A 24,870-nucleotide genomic window follows, 5' to 3' on the forward strand; every position below is an offset into this window, starting at 1 on the left:
GGGCATGTGTAGATGGAACGGGGGCCCTAAATTGAAGCCCTTCAATTTAAAGTGAAGCAAACCCCCATGTTGTGTACACACCCCTCACTTACCTGCCTCGTCCAGCAGCATTAGAACCCACCTGCAGGCACCCAGCTTGGGTGGTCCTGGAGGGCACCGCAGCCGCTGAGGGAAGCACAGGGCCCCTGCGCAGCTCTGGAAGGCAGGCAGGCTCCAAGTGGGGGGAAGAAAATCAGGTTCGCCACTTTTCTTGGGCAGAGACTGCCTTCCCAGGCTGCTGCAGGGCTTCCTGCGGGGTTGCACAGAGCCCAGTGCTTCATTCTGTGGCTGTAGGGGCAGCAAACTCCTCAGAGGAAGGTGCAGTAAGTTATTCTGGAGAATCATAGCTAAAATTGCAGGGAACGCTGATTTTTGTGGGAACTGCCTCAAATTGCAGTTTCTATGAACAACACAAAGTCATGATTTGAGTAGGTTCCCACTCAGGGCCCAGGCCCCTAATCATTTTTCTTGCTCTGCACTGGGCTTTTTCCAAACTGTCCACATCTTTCTTGAGGCCCAAAACTGGACACAGTACTCCAGGTGAGACCTCACCAGTGCTCAATACAGTAGAAAAACCCCCCCACTTCCCTTGATTTCCCAAAGACACTCGTGTTAATACAACTCAGTATGCCGCTTGGGTTTTTTTTGGTTTGGTTAGGTTTTTGCAACAAGAGCACACTGTTGGCTCATATTTAACTTATGGTCTACTGTAACCACAAGGTCCATCTCTGCAACACTGCAGCTTAGGCAGTCATTACCTTGTCAGTATTTGTGCATGCAATTATTCTGTCCAAAGTGCAAAACTTTGCACCTGTCCTTGTTGAATCTCACTTGATTGATTGAAATCCAATTCTCCAGCCTAGTAAGAGGCATGGATTATGTCTGGAAAGACTTCTGGGACTTGTAGTTCCCCCAGCTGCCAAGCACAGTCACTCTCCATTGCTACTGCACATACCGGCGACAATTAGGTTGGCCATTAGACTCCTCCCTTGAAAGATCCATATTGTAATTAGCAGGTAGCATGCCTGTGGAGGCATGGCGGGAAGGCAAGGAAGAACCTGGGAAATCTCACAAGTCTGTGATACTGAACCAGTGTTTGTGTTCAGGCATCCTCAGTCTTCTTGCATTTTTGACCAAGAATGCTGGACATGTCTAAGGCCTGTGAACCTTAGAATCAGAAACTGGGATCCAAACCTTTTGTGGGCTTTCCATATGCTAAATCTCACTGTACTGCCACATGTTCTAGCACAGATTTACCGTATGGCTGAGTTTTTATGCTCAGATTTAAGGGAAGTATGTGTCAGGCTCCCAGGGACTGCATAGATCTGTGCCCAGTTCTGGCACAGGCTTTTGTAACCCTGTGCATGATATATCTCACTAAGAATGAAGTACTGGGGGGCAGGAAAGAGGAGAGGAAATTCATCATTTCCCTGTGGCCCTTGTGTAACAGCAACAGTACTGTAAAGCAGCTACTAGCTCCCGTTGGAGAATAGCCCTGATTGAGGACTGCTCCCTGCAATCCAGAGCCATGGATCTGCCATGTTATTCTGGCAAAGGGCAAAACTAACCAGTGTTGTTTCATTTTTATTTATAAAATGTCACTTTCTGCTTCCCCTGCACAAGCACAGTTCTGCAGCATTTAGCACAGGGGTGGGCAAAATACAGCCTGTGGGCTGGATTCAGCCCACCAGGCCATTCTATTTGGCTTGTGGGGGGGCTCTAAAAAGTTAGTAAATTAATACTTATTTGCTCCTGGCTGCCTGCCAAAGGTGACAGGAGACAGGGGCAGTAGGACCCAGGGGGAGACCTCAGCAGAACTGAGCAGCCCAGGCCAGCCCACTCCCAGCCATTTCACTCTCTTCCTGCACCCACCCAACTGTGGCACCATGTGGCTCCCAGCTGCATTGCCGGATGGGGGGAACATGGGGCCACGTTGGTAAGTGTGTGCGTGTGTACAGGCAGGGGCAGAGTGTGATTCTGAGTGTGTATGTTTATATGGTAAGTCCCACATGCACACCCCAAGATAGATATGCACCCACACACCCCTCTCGCACTGCCATATATGCAGACCCCCACGTCTACACCCCCTCATATACCCCAGCTACCTGTTCCCCACACAGCCCCCCACAAAACTCATACCCACCCATACCCCACATACCCACAGCTCCCCACAAAACTATATACACCCCCCACAATATACAGTAAGGCTTCATTTTAAGCTATTGTGCTATCACCCCTATGTACATTACACAAACCACCTGTATATCAGGATAAAAATATTTTTTGAAATCACATTGATGAATGTTGTAAATGCTTGCTTTTTAGAATATAATTTGGTATTTTTCTGGTTCCGAGAGGGTAAAACTCCTTGCGGAAAAGAGTACTTCCAGGGGCAAGGGGAGGGACTTTGGGTGGCAAAGGTCAGGGGTTAGGGGGTGGGACTTCTGGTCACAAGATGGCAACCAGGGGGAAGGGCACCTGTCAAAGGGTGAGGCTATCCATGCCACCCTTGACAGCTTGCCAGAACTTGGTAACCAGCCCTCCGCTCAAAATAATTGCCCACCCCTGATTTAGCAGCTATATAAACACTTTCCGATTAAAATATTTGAATAAGAAGCCTCAAATTATGTGAATGGCCCTAAATAAACTTGATTTTTCTAATAAAACTTATTAAGCTATACATTAGCTTCAATAATGCCTAAAAGTTTAGGATTTTATCAATGAACCACATTGAAAAAAGTAGCCTATGCCTCATTTAAATCCATTGACAGGACAATCCACTTAAACAGCAGGGCAAGACATTTCTAGCAATTGAAGGGATAACTTTCAATGAATTTAGACCCTTTCTCTGTTTTGCAGTGAAATAATAGACTTGATTACTGAAGTCTGGGCTTCAAAGCATTTCTTCCTTTTTTTTTAGTACTGCTGAATGCTCAAAATAAATTAGATGCTTTTAAACTATGTTAAACGTTAGATCTCCCGTCTAACAGTAGCATATACTTCAGTTGCATTGGGAAGTGGATTGTATTCAGCATTTCAGCTGGGACTAATGCCTCTGACCTTCACATTGAAAAGTATTTCTGGTAAAAAGCTTCTCCTGGACACCAGGCAGCAAGAGATAAAGAAGCTGGCCTGGAATTAAAACTTTATGGCAGTTCTCTAACCACAGTTCCTCATTCTAAAGCCCTAAGATCACCCAGTATTGTTTAGAATATTACATTTCTTTCAGGGATGAGACAAAGAGTCACTGCAGGCTAGTTTTGAGGAAGACCAGTCATAGCACTGAAGTCATTAGCTGACATTAGAACTTTATGTAAAGGCATTCATTTTACAAAGGAAAAAAACACCAATGTGCCTAACAGACATATTTAACATTTTACAGTTTCTTTTTGAGAATTAAAAAGTCCTAAGTGCCAGATAAGAACTATGAAGACTGTGAGACTCTCAGATGAAGTAATGGCCCTTACAGGGTAATTTGAGAGGACTGACAGGCATATTTCCAAACAAGTCCACTAGTAGCATAGTTTTTTTGACCATACTGGACTCCAATCCCAGTCACCTGTAATTCCATCTTTTGAACTACTGGAGAGAGGTCAGTCTCTAGCAGTTCTCAGAGTGTTTTATGTTGGCTGTGAAATGTAGATACCATATACACAACCAGATATCATTCTAGTGTCTTACTAATAACAGTGATCATCTGTATATGCTTTAAGACCTACAGGAGAGAAATAGATACAGAGATGGTAAAATGATAAATTCATGCTGAGCTCTAGTCTTCATATATGAGAAGTACATTTAACAAAGAAAACTAGATTTGACTTTATCCAAGTAAGACAAAGGCAATGTTTGGTGGACAAAACTTCTAGTTTAAAACAGTACACCACACAGCCTGTTGCCAGAACTGTCTATAGCCCATATTCTACAAGATCCATCAATGCTAGAAATTCTCTGATAGGCAGCAGAGACCAGGACTGCTTTCCTGCTTCCTTCCCCATAATCAGCAAGCCAAGGAGATATGACCTTTCCTCCCTGGTACAGGCCTTACCTTTATTAGCTCTTAGATCAACTCTTGCAAGATACTTTTACGGTTATTCTTCAAGGTCACACAGAAGCCTGCCTTTTGAATGGGGTAAACTGTTATGAACATTTCTTCTTACTACCTCTGCTCTGTTTCTAGGTGCAATTTTAGCTGTTGCTTACAAATTTGAAAGCCCCAAGAGGTCTGTAACTCACCCCTCATATCCAGTGACAGCAGTTAAGGTAAGAGCAGCCAGCAAGGACATGGTCTATATTCCCAGATCCAGGTCAGAGCTCTCCCAGTGATCAGCTTCAGCCTTTGAAGCTCACTCCCTCTGGTGGTCCACCAGAGCCTCTGTGTGGCAAATCTCAGGGAACAATGTAAGGTGCACTAATTTGACCAGAGCTTTTAACTAATGCTCTCCCTTCAACCCATTCAGGCAACAAGAAGGTAATTTGCTTATGGTGGCAGCTTACAAGATGTCCCTTCTGGGGCCATGAACAATTAGTCTATGAGAGTTAAGGCATGTTCAAAACAGTTAGGGTCAAGGTATAAGTGCTTTGGAAGCCTTTTCAACTCCAAGCACTGCTCTGAATTACCTAGATTACTGCACAGAGGGGGAGAAGCCCATCCTTCATAAGAGTCCTACTACTGAGACTTGACTTGTTACCCCAGACACAAGGCTACTGGTCGAAACAGCTCAGAAACAGCTAGACCCCACTCAATAGCACCTGATGGGCACTGCCACTGCTTTGCTCTTTCCCTGTTCAGTTAAGAGCCCTTGCCACAAACAGAAGAGTAAAGATGTGCTGAGTTTGTTTGGCCATTTGGAAAGGTCAGTGTCCCAGGATCTCCTGAATAAAGTCTGCTTCTTTGCTTCTGATGCAGACTGCTCAGCTCCCTCTCTTTGATGCAACAGGGGACTCTGAGCTAGTTAAGCATGTGCAGAGTCATGACCAGAGTAATTTCACATACTGTATTCCATTAAGAGCAGCACAGCACTTCCCTCTCCAAATCCCCTTTGGTAGCTCAGGACTGCTTTTCTGCCAGTGTGGGACTGTTCTTTACCAATACTTTGGCCAGCCCAATTTAAAAAACTCCTTTTTAAAGTGTCAAGAAAAACTCCATTTGCATCTGTATCCTAGCTTTTCAGGGCTTCAACCCCCAAACTATTGTATGCTAGAATACTGCACTCAATGGGCGCATCCACACATGCAAGCACGTGCACTTGCAGGAGCTCAAATAGAAGCAGTGCAAATTTGAGCCGGGGCTTTTTGCCTCAGTGCATGTGCTCAGACATGCACTTAGTTGTGGAGCAAATTGTACCACTTGGGGCAAAAGAACCCTGCCTGGCTCCTCCTGGATCTGCAGCCAGGGGGAGCTAGAGCCTGGGGCCAGCACCTGTGTTGCCCCCAGCAGTATAAAAAGCTGCCCTGTCCTGGCACCGTCCATGCAAAACCTTCCCTGGCAAGCAGCTCAGGGCTACTCACTCCCAGGACCTTCTGGGGCCAAGCCAATTGATACCTGGGGACTGCCAACTGGACTGCTGCAGCAGCATCCCAAATCCATTTTTAAAAATACCCCAAAATCCATGTTCTTCCACAGTTAAAATGAAAAGCCACTCTACACCCCCCCGCCCCCCGAGAGAGCCTGCGATAAGTTGGGTAATGCTTTATTGGTATATTTACAATGCTAAAGCAATTTGGAAGCCTACCAGTGTCTCTTTCATCATGATAAAATAAAATTTAAATACCTATATGTGTTGTGTGCTTTTGGTTTTTTTCATACATGATGGGTGTGTGATGAGGGTATGTGGTGTTTGCAGAAAGGGGGTGAGAAGGGATGTGGGGGAAGGTAGGGGTGTGTGTGTGTGTGTGCGTGTGCGCGCGTGCGTGTGTGTGTGCGTGTAGGGATGCAAGTGGGTCTGCAGGTAGGAACGGGGCAATTGCTGGTAGGACTGTGGGTGTGAGGGGCATTGCGGGGGGACTGCTCAGGAGGGGTGGGTCCTTCGGCCCCCACATGGTACAGCCCCCCCAGCACATGGAATGCCCCCCCACCCAGGGTCCCAGCTCCACTCTGAAGGGCCACAGCTCCCCACCCAGGTCCCATAATTAACCTTTAACAGCAGCAGTGGGAGGACCATGCGCTGAGCCCAGGCAGGTCCTACCGGCTCTGGGGCTGCTCCTGCTGCCCAGTTGGGCTGGTCTCCTGGCAGCCCGACCTGGTGCAGCATGAGGGAACTGTGCGCCAGGCCCAGAGGGGTCCTGGGGCCCCTTTGCAGCATGGCTGAACCAGACCCATGGTGACAGAATCCGGCACTGTGCATGGTCCCCACGTGTGGGCCCCAGCTGGGTCCTGCTGCCCCTGGGGCTGCTCTGCTGGGTGGCAGAGGGGATGTCCCACAACTGCAGGGGCTGAGGACCTGGCTCAGATCCCTGCAGCTCACTAGTCCAGCTTTGCACTGGAGCGGGTTGCATGGCTCTAGGAGGTGCGCACAGGAACTGCACCTCCCGGAGCCCTGCGACCTGCTCCAGTGCAAAGCTGGACTAGCAAGCCACATGGGTCTGGGCCAGGTCCTCACCCCCCCTCCCCGCAGGCACAGGGGGAAGAGGCAGAAGCTAGCCCTGGGCCCAGCCCACGGTGACAAGACCCGGCTCGGCATGTGGTACCCACGTGCCATGCAGCCCGGCCAGACCCTTCCTATAGGGGCAGGACCTGGCCCAGCATGTGGGGACCGCACCGAGCCAGGTCCTGCCAGCCCTGGAGCTGTTTGGGCCACCCAGCTGCCAGGTGGCACAAGCAGCCCCAGGGCCGGCAGGACTCGGCTCAGGTCCGCGTGGTCCCTGCGCGCTGGGCCAGGCCAGGCCAAGCAGCACAAGCAGTGCATGGCTCATGCTGCCTAGCCTGGCCCGGCACACAGGGACCATGTAGAGCCAAGCCGAGTCCTGCTGGCCTTCGGGCAGATCGTGCCGCCCAGAAGCTGGGTAGCACGAACAGCCCCAGGGCTGGCAGAACCTGGCTCAGCTCCACACAGTCCCCATGCACCGGGCTGGCTCCTGCTGCTACAGGAAGGGCCTGGCCTGGCAGCAGGACCCGGCACGGCACGCAGGGATCGTGTGCCACACCTGGCCTTGTCACCGTGGGCTGAGCCTGAGGGCTGGCTCCCCCCTCTGCCCCCTGTGCCTGCCCAGCCCCATGTGGCTCACTAGTCTGGCTTTGCACCGGAGCGGGTCACAGGGCTCCGCGAGGCACATGCGCCTCCTGGAGCCACGTGACCCACTCTGGTGCAAAGCCAGACTAGTGAGCTGTAGGGATCTGGGCCAGGGCCTCACCCCCTGCAGCCCCAGGAACATTCCCCCCCCCGCCACCCCTCACCCACCCACACCCATGAAACACCCCCCCTCCCCCCCAACTTACCTTGGACAGTGCCAGGGGCAGCAGGAACACCAGAGACACTCTGGCCAAAACCAGAGTGTCTCTTTTGGAGGACTGGCTCGTAAGGCACCATCTTGAACCGTGCCTTGCTTCGCTCTATTGAGGAGCAGTTTTTTTAGATCCCTGGATATCTAGGGGTCTAATTTGTCCCCGCGCTGCAAACTTGAAGTGCAGGGAAACTTTTTTTTTATTCCCACATGTGCCTCTTGCCCCGCCTCAAAGGGTTTGAGGCAGGGCAAGAGGCACATGCGCGTTCGTCTGGATGCGCCCAATAGAATTAAATATTTGACTTTATAAGCCAGATTCTGCCAAGACACAACTTCTCAAAATTAACTGGAACTGGAGTATGCCCAGCTGAAAGTAGAATTTGGCCTTGTGTGTATGCACACCTCAGTCCTCTCTCTCTTTACTTGCTTTTCTTTGTTCTCTCATAAAAAGACTCAGTTCTTCAGAACTGCCAACTCCAGTTCTTTAGTCATGCTGAACTGTCGAATGGTTGTAGCAAAATGTTTCAGCAACAATGATACTTTAGAAATTTTGTACTTACAAACACTTAGCACAGTAGATTTGAGAACGTTAACACTAGCTCATCAAAACAGACTCATACAGTATCTTTGAAAATTTTTATTCCTCATTCACATCCCACCGATGCGGAAAATAAAACTAACCATTTCAGCACAAGGCAGTGACTTCTGCCTAGTATATTTTTTGGCCCTACCACAGCAAAGCACCTGCATAACTGAGCATGCAACACTCATTCTTGAAAGGTATGCAGGCGCTTTGCTGGGGCAGGGCCATATTACAGTTGTTGCACACCTTATTCAGAGCTGGTTAAGTCTTCACTGATTGCTCTTTGTGCTCTCAGTGTGGTCACTGGACCCAAATTAAAACAGGAGTGGGTGGGAAATCATGTAGTCAAGTATTTCTTCTTTTCCCTTGGTTTTAAGAGTCACTTGTGTTCAGGAACATTTCTTCCACTTATATATATGGGTCTTCATTTTGTTCATGTTTTTGAACTTGATCATTCATTGTATTTGGCCAATTTTAGCCTGGGTATAATGTTCATAGATTGAAGCTCTTGGAATAACAATTTACAGGCGTATGGTATGCGCAGGGATGACACGTGGCATGAGGACTTGCAGTAATGGCACCTAAGGATAAAGACAAAAAAAACCAAAAAACCAGTAGTGGTTTATAAACAAGCAAGTTCCTAAGATGTTGTCATGTGGATCTTCTGTCCAGATGCATTTAAAACACTGAGCGCTATGATAACTTTAAGCCCCTGAATGGTTCTACTGGTGTCAACGGGATTACTCAGGTGCTGAAGAGCTAAGCCTGTGTTCTGCCGGATCAGAACCAGAATGCTCAGTACCCTGCAGGAAGAAGTCCTATGTAACCCTTGCACACTGAAGTACCAACACCCAAGAAACAACAGTACATTAAAACAAGAATAAAACATTTTCTAAAAACTGGAACAAATTGTTCAGTTTGTTCCACACAATTTTCAAACAAGGATAAGATGCTAAAAGGAAAAACCTCCCAGCATTAGGGTTTTTTTTTTTGTTTTGTTTTACATATGTGACTTACTCTGCATTACCAAAGCATCCCAAATCCATTCATGCTGATATTCTATGATGTGCATTTTTTTCCTCAAGCACTCCAGAACAAGCAAGCAGCCAAAGCAGTGTAGACTACAATTATGATGGTAGGCTAGTGAAATGGCATTTAAATAATCCCTTCACTAGTCACTCTGATAATGGGATCTGAGAATTTTGGGAGCCATGCTCTCTCTTTTGTTTGATATATAGTGTAATACATTTGTGTAGCTAGCATTTTGAACTGCTGTAAGCTTGAAAATAGTACCCTTCTCTCAACAGCCTTTCCAGTATCATATAATTCATCATTCCATGTTTTATCCTTCTCCAAATGGAAGCAAGAACCAACACTAAAACTCAACATTTACTTTTACTTTAAACATTGAACCACCATACAGAATTAAAGACTTCTGCAAAAACAATCACTTTCCCATTTCCTTTGGCTTCCATGTTGTTTCTTTCTTCTACTGCTTAATAACATTAAGAAAGCAAATCACACTGAGGAAACTGGATGATTTAGGATTTTGGTATCAGGCTCTCCAGTTTTTCATCCTCTGGGGTTTAGGTTCAAATTCTGACCTGCCTCAGCTCATTAGATCTTAGAAGTTCTTCATTTGATGATGGTTTAGCAAAATTCTTATTCATTTCAGCATTATGGAACAAGCCTATAAGCAATATTCACATTCGTAAGTCAATGCTTAGTCACTAGGGCTTGATTGTGCCATCAGTGGGCCTGCTCCAAAACCCAATGACATTGAGGCCAGGACCAATGAGAGCAACTGAAGTTCTGACAGTGACCTCATTGGGAACTAGATCACCCCTTTGGTTCCAAGAGCCAAAGTCTGCCAAACCTGTCTTGCAAACTGAGTTACTCTTCCTTTCTTGAATTATCTGTACCACATATTGATGATGTTTGTGACCTGCTGGTTTTCAAAAAAAAAAAAAAAAATCACAGCTCCCTCACTGTCACATACTCTATAGTTTAGTGTACTCTGCCACTGGACCACAATCTTACTTACAATATCCCAATTCAGGAAGAAGCAGCTTGATTTGGAAACTGAATGAATGCAAGCTTTTTGGAACTAGCCAAATTCACTAACAAGATACAATACCAAACTCTTTCCTGAGACTTACTGTCCTGATTGAGCCACTACTATTACATCATTGGATTGGTGAAGCCAATGGTGTTTTAAAGAAAACGGAGCTCAGCTATTGGTGTAGTTAAAAATAAAAGCACCCTCTGGTTTGAGACAAAGTTGCGAGAACAATGACCATTTTCTGATACTAAGATAGCAACAGTTGGTCACACAGGATGGCAGCAGTCACATATAACCCATGCCATATTCACATGACTATTCTGCTACTGCCCAATCCAGAATCAGGGCCAGAGGAGCTACAGCTATGAAATGGGGTTCAAGAGAGGCAAGAGAACATGGTCTTTTTTGGAATGACTTGGAAGAGGCACCTTACAGCTAGAATGGGAACAACAAGCTGAGACTAACATGGCATCCCACAGAGCAGCATGGGGATATGTTACAGCTGGCCACGTATCTGTGTTTACCAAGCAGTAGAATCTCTGTAAATACTAGATGGAAAACGTACAGGTTTAGAGATGGGCAGTACATGAACACAGGATACAAATACTTACATAGCCAATTTTAGCCTGTTTGCGAATAGACAGCTTTTTAGTACAACGGGAATTGCATTCACTTACACAAAGTTTAAACTGGTACACTGATAAACATCTTTATCTGTAAATTTTCATATACTCTGAAGGTGTTATTTTAACATCATTTCCAACATTTTATGGTCTCTTATGGGTCTTGAAAACCTTCAGCTTAAAGAACAAACCTGGCTCACTGGAACAGTCATCGGTCCCACTGGGATCACACACACACAACAGTAAGACTGCTAATATTGGGTACTGAATTAACAACCTAAAGTAAGCGTTTTATTCTCTATCAATCTTTGCTGGGAATTTAGAGCTGCAATGATCTACCCACAGAGGACAACAGAATATTACTTCCCTGAAGAAATGAATTATACAAGTGAAACACCCTAGGCAAGTTTTGTGTCTCAGAGCAGCATTCTGCCTTGAAGGCAAGGATTTTTGTGGGTGATCTTTTTTTGTCTGGTACCTGAAGCCTGCAAGCTTGTCTAAATCTTTCCTAACCATGTGGTTGGTCCAATAAAAGAGATCCCCCATTAAAATCCTTGCTTCTTGCATATTTCCTAGAACATCATGGCTACAACATTACTCCAAACACTTGAACCCTTCTCCCTCTCCTCAATCTATGACTACTGTCCTTAGCATTATCTACAGAACAATGTGTTGTTGCTACAAGCTTTCCTATAGCAATGCTTTCGTAATGTCTGCACCACTGACAAAAGCCAGTTCAGAAGGTCTGAATCCCTCTAATTACTTGGTTTCCATTATGATGCTCATTATAGGGCCACATACTCTAGCCACTGAAGGATACAGAGGATTGCTTAATTGAAACTACCCACTATTGATTACTTCCCTCAGACTACTTTTCACAGAATTAGATTGCCTTGAACACCTCTTCCTCTCTGTGAGAAATTTCACCATGTACAGAAGTGCCATAAAACTTTGTTACAAAAGGTAAATAGAAAGATTTTGATAATTGAACAAAACCCTTCATTTGATTAAACTGTTTTTTCACATAACAAGGGATCCGTTAACTATTTTTTTGAAGCATTAAAAGGTTTCCACTAGTTTTCTCAGTCCCTAAAAGCTCAAATGCCTTCAAGAACTCCTATACAACCATCACGTTTGCCAAACAGCAAAGGCTACATCTGCATATGTAGATTTCAATTCAGTACTTTAAAAAAGCAGGAAGAAGTTGCTTGTTGAGAAATAAAAGGCGCTACCTTCAGAACAACATATCCTTGCCTGCGTAGCAAGGTCTTGGGCCTGGAAAATGAACTCTGGTTCCATGCTCAGCAGGTCACAACACATACCACTGGTTCACCAACGTGCCCCAAATATTATTTATTATTTGGATTCTTTCCATATGACAAGTTCCTAGGGCACATTTGGAAGACAAGCAGACAGGGATGCCTAGCTACACAGCCACCTCCATGTGCAGCCACAACTGAAGATGTAAAAAGATGAGACAATGCTAAGATGGTCTTTTAAGGCCTGACAGCTTCAGGGCTGAGTTGCATAACTAAAAGGTCCCAAAAGCACAATCAGAAGAACAGTTCAAATAATACTGGGCGTGAGAAATAATCAACCAACTGTATGGTGCTGTGGAAGGCCAGGTTTGCTGTGGCTGGGCAGTGCTGAAGTTATCTACTACAAGTATTGTGGTAGCTTCAGAAGGGTGAATAGGCTGCCCATGTTAAGTACATACATGTAGGTATGAAAAAAGGGATTCTGAATGTCCCAAAAATACTGATTTAACCAAAACAAAAACAGCAGACAGCACCTGAAAAAGAAAGTCACTGAGGGAGATGCACAGCTGGCTTTGTGCCCCTTAAGGTTACATGCTTGTTTAACGGCTTAGGTAGACAGAGGACTGAAGCTGCTCCTTCAGAAGGTAACAGCAGACAAAATAACGGTGTTCTCTAGTTTTGGACACAACAGCACAGGAAAGAAAACTTTGACACCGAGACAAAAAAGGACGTCTTCTCTTGCACGCACACTCCCATACTAGCAAGTCTTACTTTTAAAATTTTCCTACCTCATCCATAATCTATTATGAAAGAAACAGGCAAACTTCAAAGATGCCTAGCAAAGATGTATTTCTGGTAACCTGAATCCAGTATAACAAAAAAGGCAGAGTAGAAAAATAAGGCAACTGGAATTAAGAGTTCACAAGATCAGACGTGCTCTGTTCTGAAGAGTTTTGGCATCCAATTCCAAATGTACAGTACTGGGGGCAGGGAGAGGAAGAGAAATGGTGCTGATGTCTGCAGGATAAAACCTGTGTTTGGCTGGAATCCAGGAGGTGTAAGACAGTAACATCATAAACCAAACTGGAGAAAAAATTGTAAAGAACAAGACAGTTGGTTAGAATCAGACTGACAGAGGCAGAGCTCAGATAGCTGTCACGCAAGATGCAGCAACACAGGGGAGACTCCACAGCTACAGAACTACCGAAGATAAGCGCTGTTCACCTCTCTCTCATTCTTCCACCTCTGGTCTATTCTGTGAGATTCCATGTTAAAATGATAAAACTTTAAGTCTTCAGGGAAGTTAATACCAGGTCAGCTGCAGATTATTTAGTGATGTATGTTGGGTATCAACAGAATCAGATACACGAACACAGTCAGTAAAACAGCCGTGGTAAATTATTCGTTTGTACTACAGATGATATATGCAATCAGGTCTTTGTCTGCAGTCTTGCATCCAGTCGATGAGCCTGTTTTGTCTGGCTAAAGTTTAGACTTGGAGGATTTTCTAGCAGAAACTGGAAGATCTCCAGAGAAGTAGGTAATCTCCCTGTGCCAAACACAGGGGAGAGTCCAATTCTCCTTTAAATGATTTCTGTCCTGCAAAGACATAATCCGTCAGCTTTACAGGCACCACAAAGACTTGAGTAAGAACTTGAGCCAGCAGGACTCTTTAGTCAGTGTGAGAGCATTTGCTTTTTTAGAAAAACAAAAACAAACAAAGACACACACACACACACACACACACACACACACACACAGCCTCTCTCATATCAAGCTAGATGGTCTCTCTAGCATCCAAACAGCAAGATGAAGAATCTGATGTTCCCAATCAGAAAGCAAGTAGCTCCCATTCTTTTAAATGGGAATCACTTTTTATCCTAAAATGAAGAACAGATTCCCTTGAATTTTTAATAATAGTACAGTTCTGTCTGGTGTGCTTCATTTTACAGGGGCCGTCACCCCTGGGTCTTGGAATTGAGTTCTGGAAGAAAATGTCGCTCAGACTCATTTCAAGAGTCTGTCCCCTGGCAATGGCAAGCATACATCAGTAGGGGACCAAAGTACTATCAACTCCTCCAAAAGCACTGTGCTGCATTAAACTGGTACAAGCTAGGAAGAGGGAGACCAACTATTTTCTGCTCCTACTACTGAATAGGAAAATATGCTGTATTTAGAAAAAATAAATATGGACTGAGTGAGTTTGTAACATGTATTCCTCCACAGGGTGGTGTCACATGGAGAAATGACTGAAGAATCCAGCAGGACCTTTCTTCTATATCTTTGAAAGAAGTGAAATATTTGTGAATAAACTGAAGGGCTGTTGCATGTTAAAGAAAAACAGCTGAAAACTGGCAGATTTGGAAGCAACTTATTTTGAAAGGAAAAGCCTTATTTTATCTTGTTCTTAGACAAGCGACACCTATGCAGCTGGAGGTGTAATAGCAGGGTCAGGATTCCAGAAACATACCGAGGAAGTCTGCTGCTCCTGGGAATGGACAGTAGGCCTTAGGGTTAGAGGGCACTAGGGAAGTAACTAGTTCAGAGAGACATACATTTTGCTACTTCAGCCTTCTGCCTAACACAACTTAGCACCTCTCTACTCTGGGATTTGTCAAAGAAGCTAGAATACATGGCATAAAAAGAGCCTCCACAGCTAGGAACTCAAAATGGGAGGGTGTGTGTATTTCACTACTTGCAAAAAAAAGCCCAGTGAGGTGGTAACCAAAAAAAAGGTGATTTTACTACACAAGAGGCAGAACACAAAAGGATACAAATACTCTATATAAGTAAGAGCCTTCCAAAAAAAATGCATCCCTACTTTAGAAGTATGTAACATTGTTTCTTTCTCTCTCAAAAAAATCCCATTGCCCTCTTTGTGAAGCAAAAAAAAAAATTAGTCTCATGAGATAGTTTAGAGCAGTAGTACCCAACCTTCTGGTTTCAGGGGCTGCTTGAGTGGCATGGGCCCAGCCCACAGCTCCTGGACACACGGTCAGCATGCCAGCCTGACTCCAGAGCGACTCAATGAGCTGGTGCCATTGCAGACTGGTGATCGAGCCTGCAGGGCCATGTCACCCTGTCTGTGCAGCTCCTCAAAAGTCCAGAAATTTGGCAGTTAACACTGCCACCAGTCCCCTACTGCCAACTTTCTGGACCCCTGGGGAGAGTTGAGGGGCAGATGAGACAGCCCTATGGGCTGGAGGTTGAGCCTTACTGGTCTAGAGAATAGTCTGCAGAACAGTAGAAGCTTCCCTTCACTGCACTGCTAACGATTTGGATAGCTAAGCCCTGATATGCCCACAAAATCAAACTCGTTTAACTGAGGTGTTATTTTAAATCCATGTAGTTAAAGATCAGTTCAATTCCGTGCAAGGATACAATCTACTTTAAACAGCCTTGCAATTAATTGCTGCTAAGCCAATCAACTTAACACGTTAAAATGGATTTAAGAGAGACTCCAGACTAGAGCAGTTGTAATAAAACTGATTTAGTTCAGTTGTCAAACTGGCATGCAGACAGTGTGTAGATGAGCTGTTATAGCATCCATGTCCAACCTTGGCCTGCCTTGTTGAAATAGCCAACCCAGGTGGCAATTAGGATGGCAATTTTGGGACATGGATATTTATCTAGTCTGAAAAACAGGTTATGAAGGCCAGACTTGAACTTTCTGAATCTATCTCATTTAGGACAGAATTTAGCTCTGCACTCGCAAGGCTTTGTATCCTGGTACCAATCTTTTGAGCCTTGTGAGTAACACTTTTAGACCTATGCTGTCATTGATAGATTCAATAAAATATACAGAACTGTTAACTATTGCCTACTTTTAAAAACAAAAAAGCATGTGCAATGCATTGTCCTGTAGATGTATTCACTGCGGGCTAGTCAGTTTGTTTCACCCAATTTAAGGTTCAACAGCTTTGTTTTATGTGGATGGGCAGAACATGGAAGGAGAACGGGGAAGGAGGAACATGAAATAGAAAGCCATTAAAATAGAAAGCCATTTAAAAAAAAAAAAGTCAACTTACCAGCCAGAGTATCCCAGCAAGCCACACTGCCCACAGACATCTACTTCAAAGGCATCACTTGAAATCATCAGTCTCTCCAACAAAAGCATGCTGGCTCCATAACCTATCAAGCAATCTCGTTCCATTTCTCCAAGACGCAAACCTCCATCTCGGGATCGACCTTCAGTGGGCTGCCTTTGAAATGAGCAGTTTAAAGAAAAGAGTAAATATTTCTGGAACATGCATTCTCATTTTTTTTTTAGGAACATGTTCCCTAAACAACAATACCAATGAGCCTCTTTATGATCTATGAATCTAGGTCTACAACTAATCCTGCAAGCCTTTGCTATTCAATAAATTAGTTTTTGTTCATGTGAGAGTAAACTGCAGTAGTCACTACAGTAAGGATTGCAAGGATGGAGCTATTATTCTTTATTACACATAAAATGGTTGAATAAATGCCCAAACCTGAATTCTTCATTACCCGAGGACACAAGCCATTCCTAGCAACTATGTAACCTTTTTCTGAACTTTGCATTCATGAACTACATCCAAGCTTTTATCCAGACAGATGAAACAGAAGTCACAATATTTATTGAATTTCTCCAAATGTTCTCAACTTGTTTTCCAGTTATGAAGTTTTCTCTCTAGACTCCATTAACACGTCTAATCTCATTTTACGTGCATCAAAACTACTGCAAAAATTAGTATGTTCTTTTCAACTCCACATTTTTTTAAACAAAATTTACTTTTTAAAATGAATTTATGTTCACTTTAAACATTTACTTCACAACAAGAGCACCTCATCTTCAGACATTCCTGAGCACGCTATAAAAGGCCAATTATACAAAAGTTAATACTCCAGAAATCCCCTTTTACCTAACCATTTCATCTAAATCACACTACAGTCGCTAAAAACTATGAACTCTCAGGATAGTCTCAGCCTCACTCAGAAAAGAGAAACAAGTTTTATAACATGCCCAGGGAGTCACTAGGTTGAGAGTCTGCCAGGAAAATGTTAGACCAGCATGTGTCTGAGTGTCTAACATTATTAATCTTAAAATATACTTTAAAATGCAACTTATACATAGCTTGCTTTTTTTTTTTTTTATACATTTGACAATTGATAGACAAATCTGCGTCAATTAGGTCAACACCTGTGATTTTAATCACAAACCTCACAATTTCAGTGTTTTATTTAAAAGACTGAGTTCCTGAGACAAATGATGATGGGAAATCTCAGGTTTTGACAGACAAGAGTCTTTAAGGTTGCAAAGAAAAGCTTGAAAATGTCTCTTAAGTGCACTGTAGAGCAGGTGCAGGTGAGGAGAAGGAAGAGGAAGTGATGGTGGTCCAGATTCAAGATTACTGCATGTTTTGGCTTGGTAATGCTTGGCACAGTGCAAAAATATTTGGGTTGTCATAAAGAAACTCTAAATTCACTGCCTCAAATCATGACGGTACCCCTTTAATTAAGAGAACCTGGACTTTAAGACAGTTGCCTTAAAAACAGTCATGGATGAATCTCCCTCCACTGCAAGGTAGATATTGACCTACCAGTTTTTCATCTGTCAATATTCTGTATTTTGTCCTTTATAAATTTAGTACTGTTAGCTAAAGGCACTTGCCAGAATGTGCCACAAGAAGCATTTCAAAGTAAAAGCTCTTTAAAGATTCAGACAGTCCACTGAAGTCACGGAAGTCTTTCCATTCATGTCAGTGAACTATAGATCAGGCTCTATAAGACACGCAGGAATGAGAAGAATTGTTTAGGCTTGGTTCTAAGACACAGGCTTAACTTGCTCATGAAGCAGGATATCTGGCTGTTTTGCATCATTGGAGCATTATAAAGCAGCCAGAGTGAGTATACTTGTGAATCTGGCCACAGCTCATGTGTTCATAAATTCATGCTACTTTGGATCTAAAAAAGAATTTTAAAAAGGTCTGATTATCCTGCTTAAAAGCTATGAAATATTAACCCAATTAGCAGATAGAAAGTATCTTGTCAAAGTTTTAACTGTACTTTTTGTGGGTGGGGGGAGAAGAGTCTCTCCCTCCTCCTTTTACTCTGCCCATATTGAGAACTTAGTTAATCTGTTTGCAATTCAAATTGGTCTTTCCATTCATGTAACCTGTTTTACGTTTTTCTCCTTGTTGGAACAATGAATAGAATGTGTTTACATCCTGGTTAACTTCCTAGTTCTCCCCGACACAGATTAGGCTTGATCCTGTAGAGGACAGAACTCATCTAGCAAAGCTCTGGGGGTGTAGTTGAATTTTCAGAGGCATCTATGTACCTACCACCCAGGCAGTAGCACCACTGAGGGGCAACAATCAGGGAAGCTGCCTGTGCACCGCCTTTGGGGAGTGGTGGGGACAAGGTGAGCCACCACTACAATGTGTACTGCTGTGATCCACACCATAGTAGCTTGGTGCTGCCCCATGTGTGAAGCTGTTCTGCTACGACTCTGCAGCTGGGAGACCAAGTGCTTTTGAAAATACCACTAGGTGTTGGTTTTTTCAAAATCTGACCCAATTCCCGTTTCATTTAAGGTAAGAATGAGATCCCTGGAAAAACTATGCATACATAAAAATATATGCAACAAAGGTGAAATGGTGTGGTCTGTAAAGACACAAAAATAATGTAAGCCCCCACAAAGTCCCATTTTCAAAAGTTACTTCAGTCTGAATCCTTTTTAAAATGAGCACACCAGCAGTTGGACTGGGACTTTCTAAAATTTTTAAGTGACTTGGGAGCCTGAGTCAACAGGACTCATTTTTCTCACTCTCAGATAGTTTTGAAAATCTCTCACATGTAAGATATTACTTTATCTTTTGAAACAGAAAGCTGAAGAAGATTGAGCTCAGCATTGTTTAACTATTACTGTTATTACTTATGCCCATTTGGAAAAAGCACTGAGCAGCTCCCAAAAGTCTCTGACCAAAACACTGAGCTTTAAGGTCAGGTACAGACATTACATTTTTACTAGAGACCCACCAAATTTATGAGCTCTGGCGGCCAATTACACAGCTGTAACATGGCCACGGCCCCCGATCTCACAGCCGTGTCATGGCTGGGGTTGCCATTCTGAAGGTGGAGTGAAGCGAGTCCCCCACACCTCTGATGGGCTGAGGGGCCACCTGCCAATGCACACTCCCTGCCACATGCTGTTGGCCCCAGTTTGCGGGCTGAGGAGTAAACCAAGAGGCAGGCAGGTGACCAGCTCCTGGACTGAGCTGACATCAGGGACTCAGTCTCTGATTTGCTCTGCTCCGGCTGTCATCTCTCCTCCCCTGTCCCACTTCAGGAGACAGGGACTTTTGGCAGGCTTCAGAAGATGGGCAGTCTGCCCTTTCTTCCTCTTTGCTCCCTTCCCCCTCCCCTTGCCCTTCTAGTAGACAGCTTTTTGCCAGCTCTTTGCTGACTTCTTGAACATGGCTGATTTCCCACACTTTTTCATGTGGAACCAGCTATTTCATGGAAGACTGCCAATTACACAACTTCCATAAAATCATGTATTTGGTCCCTAATTTTTACTGATACGAGTGATCAAAAAAACAAGTGATCAAATACTTGTAACAAAACAGAAGTTTGGCATACATAGACTGGTTTAAAAATGGCAGAAACTGGTCCAAGATTTCCTGCCCCCCACCACGGGGCAAATGGGTGTTCTACTTGCTACTGATCTAAACTATGTAACTTAGATCAATTCCTCCTCCGACTTTTTGAATGTCTGTACTTAGCCTATGCCACAGGATATCATCCAAGAAACCTTCAGTCTCTCAGACGGAAAAAGGAGAGAGAGAAAACTCCTGATGCTCCAGGGTCTGACCAGTATTACTAATCTATTTCCTTACAATGCACTATGAAACTGACATGACTTGATTAATCCAAAATACAACAATGATAGAGCAGCCATTTTGTACAGAGAAAAACATATACAGCAGAGGGGCCAATATTGTAATGACTTCAAGAAAGAGGAAACAGTTTACCCAAAATACTGCCCTAACAGAGTCAAAGGTCTTGGCAACATCATTCTATTTCCCCTTCTTCAGTGCTGGTTCTGAAGTTTATTTGGAGCCTTCATTACCCGTTTGGGTGATGCAAGCAGAGACCAACAAACACGCATAGATTTTGCCTGAGAGAAAATGACTAACATGAGGTGCACTGCCTGCACTTCTAAAAAGACTGCATTCATGCACCAGCTGCAGGCGAGGCCGGTTTATTCTGTCATTCTGCACAGACATTCTGTTCCCCAAGACAATGCTTTCTGGGTGTGTCTACACGTACATTTACATGTGCCTAAACTTAATGCCCCTTAGTCCAAGTTTAGGTGCATGTCTACACGTGCACTCCTTAAGGAGCTCTAATGTGGCTTGCCAGGCAAATGCGTTTGCAGCCTGCCCCAGGCAGCACCCTGGACAACCCCCTGCAGCCTGCCCTGGGCAGCACCCTGGACAGCCCCCTGCAGCCTGCTGCATCATAGCTGGGCAGTGCAACCCAGTGCTGGAAGAGGGGGTAAGATCCTCCAGTCCCCCTGGACATGACTGGCTCAGCCCCCTCCCCAGCATCAGTTGAGAGCCAACCAGAGCCAGCCTGCGGGGCCCCACATTGCTGCTGGGCACTGCCAGGAACAAGCAGCAGTGGGTGCTGTTCTCCAAGGCGCAGATGCTGGAGCAGGAGTGGCAGTTCTGGCAGTGGTGGTACCTCTAGGTGTGCCAACTGATGACTACACATGAGGGCACAATGCCTGCCTCTGCATGGTACAGTTCTTCGCAACAACACAGGGAGCATGTGAAGCTGTTGCTCCTCTCTGGCCTGCTCACACGTGCCAGGACTTGGGTTGTTTTGTTTTTTTTGTGCCCCCATGTACATTCAGCGGTCAGCACATCAACAGGTACTGCTGCTGCCAGAACTGCCACTACAGTTCCAGCATCTGCGCCTTGGAGAACACCGCCCACTGCTTCTCGTCTTGGTAGCTGGCAGCAGCAACGCAAGGCCCTGCGGTTTCGGCTCCAGCCCGTTCAGTCAACCTACATAACGTTAGGGCGCCTTAAGGCATCTACATGTCTCTTAAGATGCCTTAACTATTCATGCCTAAATTTGATACTGCATAAAGCAATTAGCTTAAAGTCACTATTTTTAATGCGCCCTAAAAATGGCAAAAGTGCTTTAAAACGGCACTACAGACGGGCCCTCTGAAACTGAAAAATATAATCCAACTGAAGAGAAAGGGCCATATTTGGAGCCAATGATTCTACTTTTCTGATACAGTGAAAGTATTTATAAAGATCATCTTTACTGCAACCTGTTTTCTCAAGGGCTGGGCCAGGATGGTGGAATGATTTCCCATATGAACCAAGGGCCTATATAAACCTTGCCAATTCCCACTTTAAGTGCAAGACACCTTTTCCAGCTTTTTTTGCTGTATTTCTTTCTAAATTACAAAAGAATCAAAACAAAAATATTTTAATGGATGCACTTCTCCCTTGGAGGAAGATAAAAACCATGCATGATGTTGGTCATATACTTAAAGCATGTTAGAAGACTCACGTATTACATTGGAGAAGGTGATATAAGAAACTATGCAGAACAGAATTGTTGATGAAGTTCAGAGGCAGAAGCAAAGGAAGAAAAATATTAGACTCTAATCTGAGTGAGAGTGTGTGTGTATATACATACATACAAACATAGACACAGATTTTAAGTTAAGTAACTTGGGGGAGGGAGGAAGGGAAACAGGAAGGAGGGAATAAGTCTGGGTACCACGGACAAGTGAATGAATACATCTCTGTAATGCACAATATGCACCCCAGGGAATTATGAGCAGAGCAATTCAAAATTATGCAAAATTACTTTAAATTTTTTTTTTTTTTTTTACATTTCATCTTACATTCTTAATATCTGTGCTGAAAACCCCACCTAGGTGGATGTGGGTTTTGTGAGTGGCTGTAGGCCCCCCCGCCACTTGTCTGTCCTCCCCCATGGTGCATAGCCCCCACTGCTGGCGGCAACAGCAGGCAACAGGCCCTCGTGGTGCTCATGGCTGCAGCAGGCAGAGCCCCCTGGTGGCACGCTGCTCCTGGGGGCTGCACATGGCGGCACAGAGTTGGCCTGGGCTGGCCTGCTGGCATGTGCCTTCAGGCCACACCAGGCTGGCTTTGTACCAGCACGAGGCTCACCGCATCGGAGGCAGTACCCATGTGCCACTGGTCTGGGTGGGCTCTGTGTCTCTACATGGGGTTTCCAGCACTCCATCAGCAAGCCCCACATGGAGGGTCAGATCTGGCCTAGCCCAGCGCAATGGTACACTACTCCCACCTGCAGTGCTGCAAGCCTCATGTGCTGGCACAGAGCCAACCTGGTTTTGTTTGAAGGCATGCACCAACAGGCTGGGCCAGGCAGGCTCTGTGCTGCTGTGTACATCCTGTCCCAAGGGCTTGCCTCCTTCTGCTGCCACCAGCCTGGGCTGTGCAATATGGGAGGTGGGGAAGATGTGGATGTGTGGCGGGGGCCCACACTCACCCACAACCAATCACACCTACCCATCCCTCCTGCAGGCAGGAGCTCCCCTCCCCACCTCACCAGCTGTCCAATTACACGCCACCGGGCTCAGTGCTTCCACATGGAGCTTCCAGCTGGAGTGCTGAGAGCCCCATGGAAGTGGAGGCACAGAGCCTGCCCAGATTAAATTATGCAAAATTATGCAATTATGCTGGGTCATACTTTTATGCACAAAATTGTGCAGGCACATAATTGCGTGATTCCTCAGAGTGTAACAAAGATAAGAAATTCACAACTAATACTGAAGATCATGGGGCTGTGTGGGATGCCTATAAAACCCCATTGTTTAACCTGGGGAACCTTTATGACATGTGTTTATAAGTAGGTTGTCTAGCCTGCTGGTTTCTACAGGTGGGCTTTGCTCCCCGAGGAGTTCCTCAGCTAATCCTTCCAAGTAAAGTAGTCTTTAACCAGAGGCCAAATGAACAACTACCAAACCCTTCTGCCCTATTCTGGGTACTAGGAAAGGAGGAGCCCTTTGGCTTTGGCCCTTGCACAACAGCCTGGCCCCTCCCTGGAACAAGCCTGTCCTGTTCACAGCTTGTATCCAGCTTACAACCTGTTCCCTCAGTTTGCTCCTTTGCTGCTCTTTCCCTTGGTGTTTTAAGCTCTCAGTGGGACACTTCATTATCCTAAAGCCCCCCAGCTGGGCTTCCTCAACAGGCTTGACTGTCCCCTCTTGAAGGGCCAGACCAACCTGTTATAAGGATGTTAGAGGAGAAGGAAACCCAGCTTGATTCTGATTCCAGGTGAAGCATCCAGCAGTGAGAAAGACTATTTCTTTTTGTAAATGACATACATAACATTTGAGATGGGAAAATGTGAATTGGGACCATTGACAATAACCAGTAAATCCTCCAAAGGAATGTTGTTATTGCAGGCCTATTTTTCAGAGTAAAGTTTAAGTCTATTCTCATCATGAAGTTAGCAAATGGAAGAATGGAACATGGAAGCCTGCAGAACTTGCTCATTTAGCAGAGATGATGGTAATGACAGAAGCTGAACTGGAGGTGCAGAAGGGAGTCTTTAAGACTGGGCATAGGAGAGCTGCATCCATGTCTGCCACATAATACCTACTGATGGGAATTTCCTCTATGAATTTGTCTAGTACCCTCTTGAACTAGGTTAAACTACTACCCTCCACAAAACTAAGTGGAAATGAGTTTCGCAATTTAATTATATACCATTCGTTTTAAACCTGCTACCTAAAAATGTTGTTGCATGTCTCCTAGTTCTAGTATTATGAGATCATACCCATCTACTTCCTGTACATTATTTATTATTTTGCAAACCTTTATCATGCCTCTTTCCTAAGTTGACAAGTCCTAGCCCATTTAGTCTCTCCTCACAGAAAAGCCTGTCCATGCCCCTTATCAACCATGTTGCCCTTCTCTGTAACTTTTTAGTTCTCCTATATCCTTCTTAAGGGGGGTGTGTCTTAAGGGGTGTGTGTGTGGGGGGGGGGCAAAACTGCATGCAGTATTCAAGATGTGGGAACACCACAGATTTATAAAGGGGTACAACGATATTTTCTGCATTGCTTATAATTCACTTCTTTTTAAGTCCTAACATTTTCTATGCCCTTTTGATTGCTGCTGAACACCGAGCTGAAGTTTCTAGCAAGCTGTCCACAATGACTCAAACATATATATATTTGGGGTTATTATTTTCCCCAGGTTACACACTTCCCACCTTACCTATATCAATACTGGCATGTAAAAATTTCAGTAATACTATTTTCATAGCTAGTGTGTGGATATAAAGAGCTGCGTCCAGCACCATGCAAAACAACCCGCCCTCCCTCCCCCCCCCCCAAAAAAAACCCCCAAAACAAAACCAGAAAACCAACAACAACAAAAAACGAGCAGTTAGATCATTAGTTGAGAACACAGCTGACTGTTCAAGTCGGCTGGCGGAGGGATTACTGGGTTTTTTGGTTTTGTTGTTGTTTTGCATGCAACGCACTTTGGAATGTACTACACACCTTGGTTTTGAAAGGCAAAAAGAAGAAAAAAAGGTCCTTCTTTATAGTAACTGAGTAGCAGCAGGTAGGGAGCTAAGCCTGCTCATATTCTGCTCCCTCTGATCTACCACAATTTCCATGGGAGGATTCGTGTTAACTGCTGGAAGTTTTCTCCTCCTCCCGCTCTCTGGTTTTGTAAAACTACTACTAAGTAAGAAAAATTCTTAATATGCCAAGGATAGTGAATAACCTTAGAGGTCTAGATACTACAGCATATTTTAGTACGCCACACATATGAACTGTTGATTCACAAGATTCATTTCTCAAAT

The 24,870-nt window shown here is 44.6% G+C and overlaps 1 protein-coding gene across 2 annotated transcripts in view; it reads right to left on the bottom strand.

Annotated features, from left to right (window-relative positions):
- Positions 1-8,106: 8,106 nt before the first annotated feature.
- POLR3B (RNA polymerase III subunit B) overlaps positions 8,107-24,870 on the bottom strand; it is a 125,863-nt gene continuing 109,099 nt past the window's right edge. For both annotated transcript variants that reach the window (XM_090043160.1, XM_090043161.1), the window contains 2 exons: positions 16,035-16,208; positions 8,107-8,643 (listed from right to left, as the gene is read on the bottom strand). In XM_090043160.1, the coding sequence (XP_089899286.1) occupies positions 8,514-8,643; positions 16,035-16,208 (304 nt within the window). In that variant the 3' untranslated portion in view covers positions 8,107-8,513. The remainder of the gene's footprint in view (positions 8,644-16,034; positions 16,209-24,870) is intronic.

The sequence above is a fragment of the Crocodylus siamensis genome, chromosome 4, assembly GCF_052110815.1.
Source record: "Crocodylus siamensis isolate JL-2025a chromosome 4, ASM5211081v1, whole genome shotgun sequence".
Lineage (NCBI taxonomy): Eukaryota > Metazoa > Chordata > Crocodylia > Crocodylidae > Crocodylus > Crocodylus siamensis.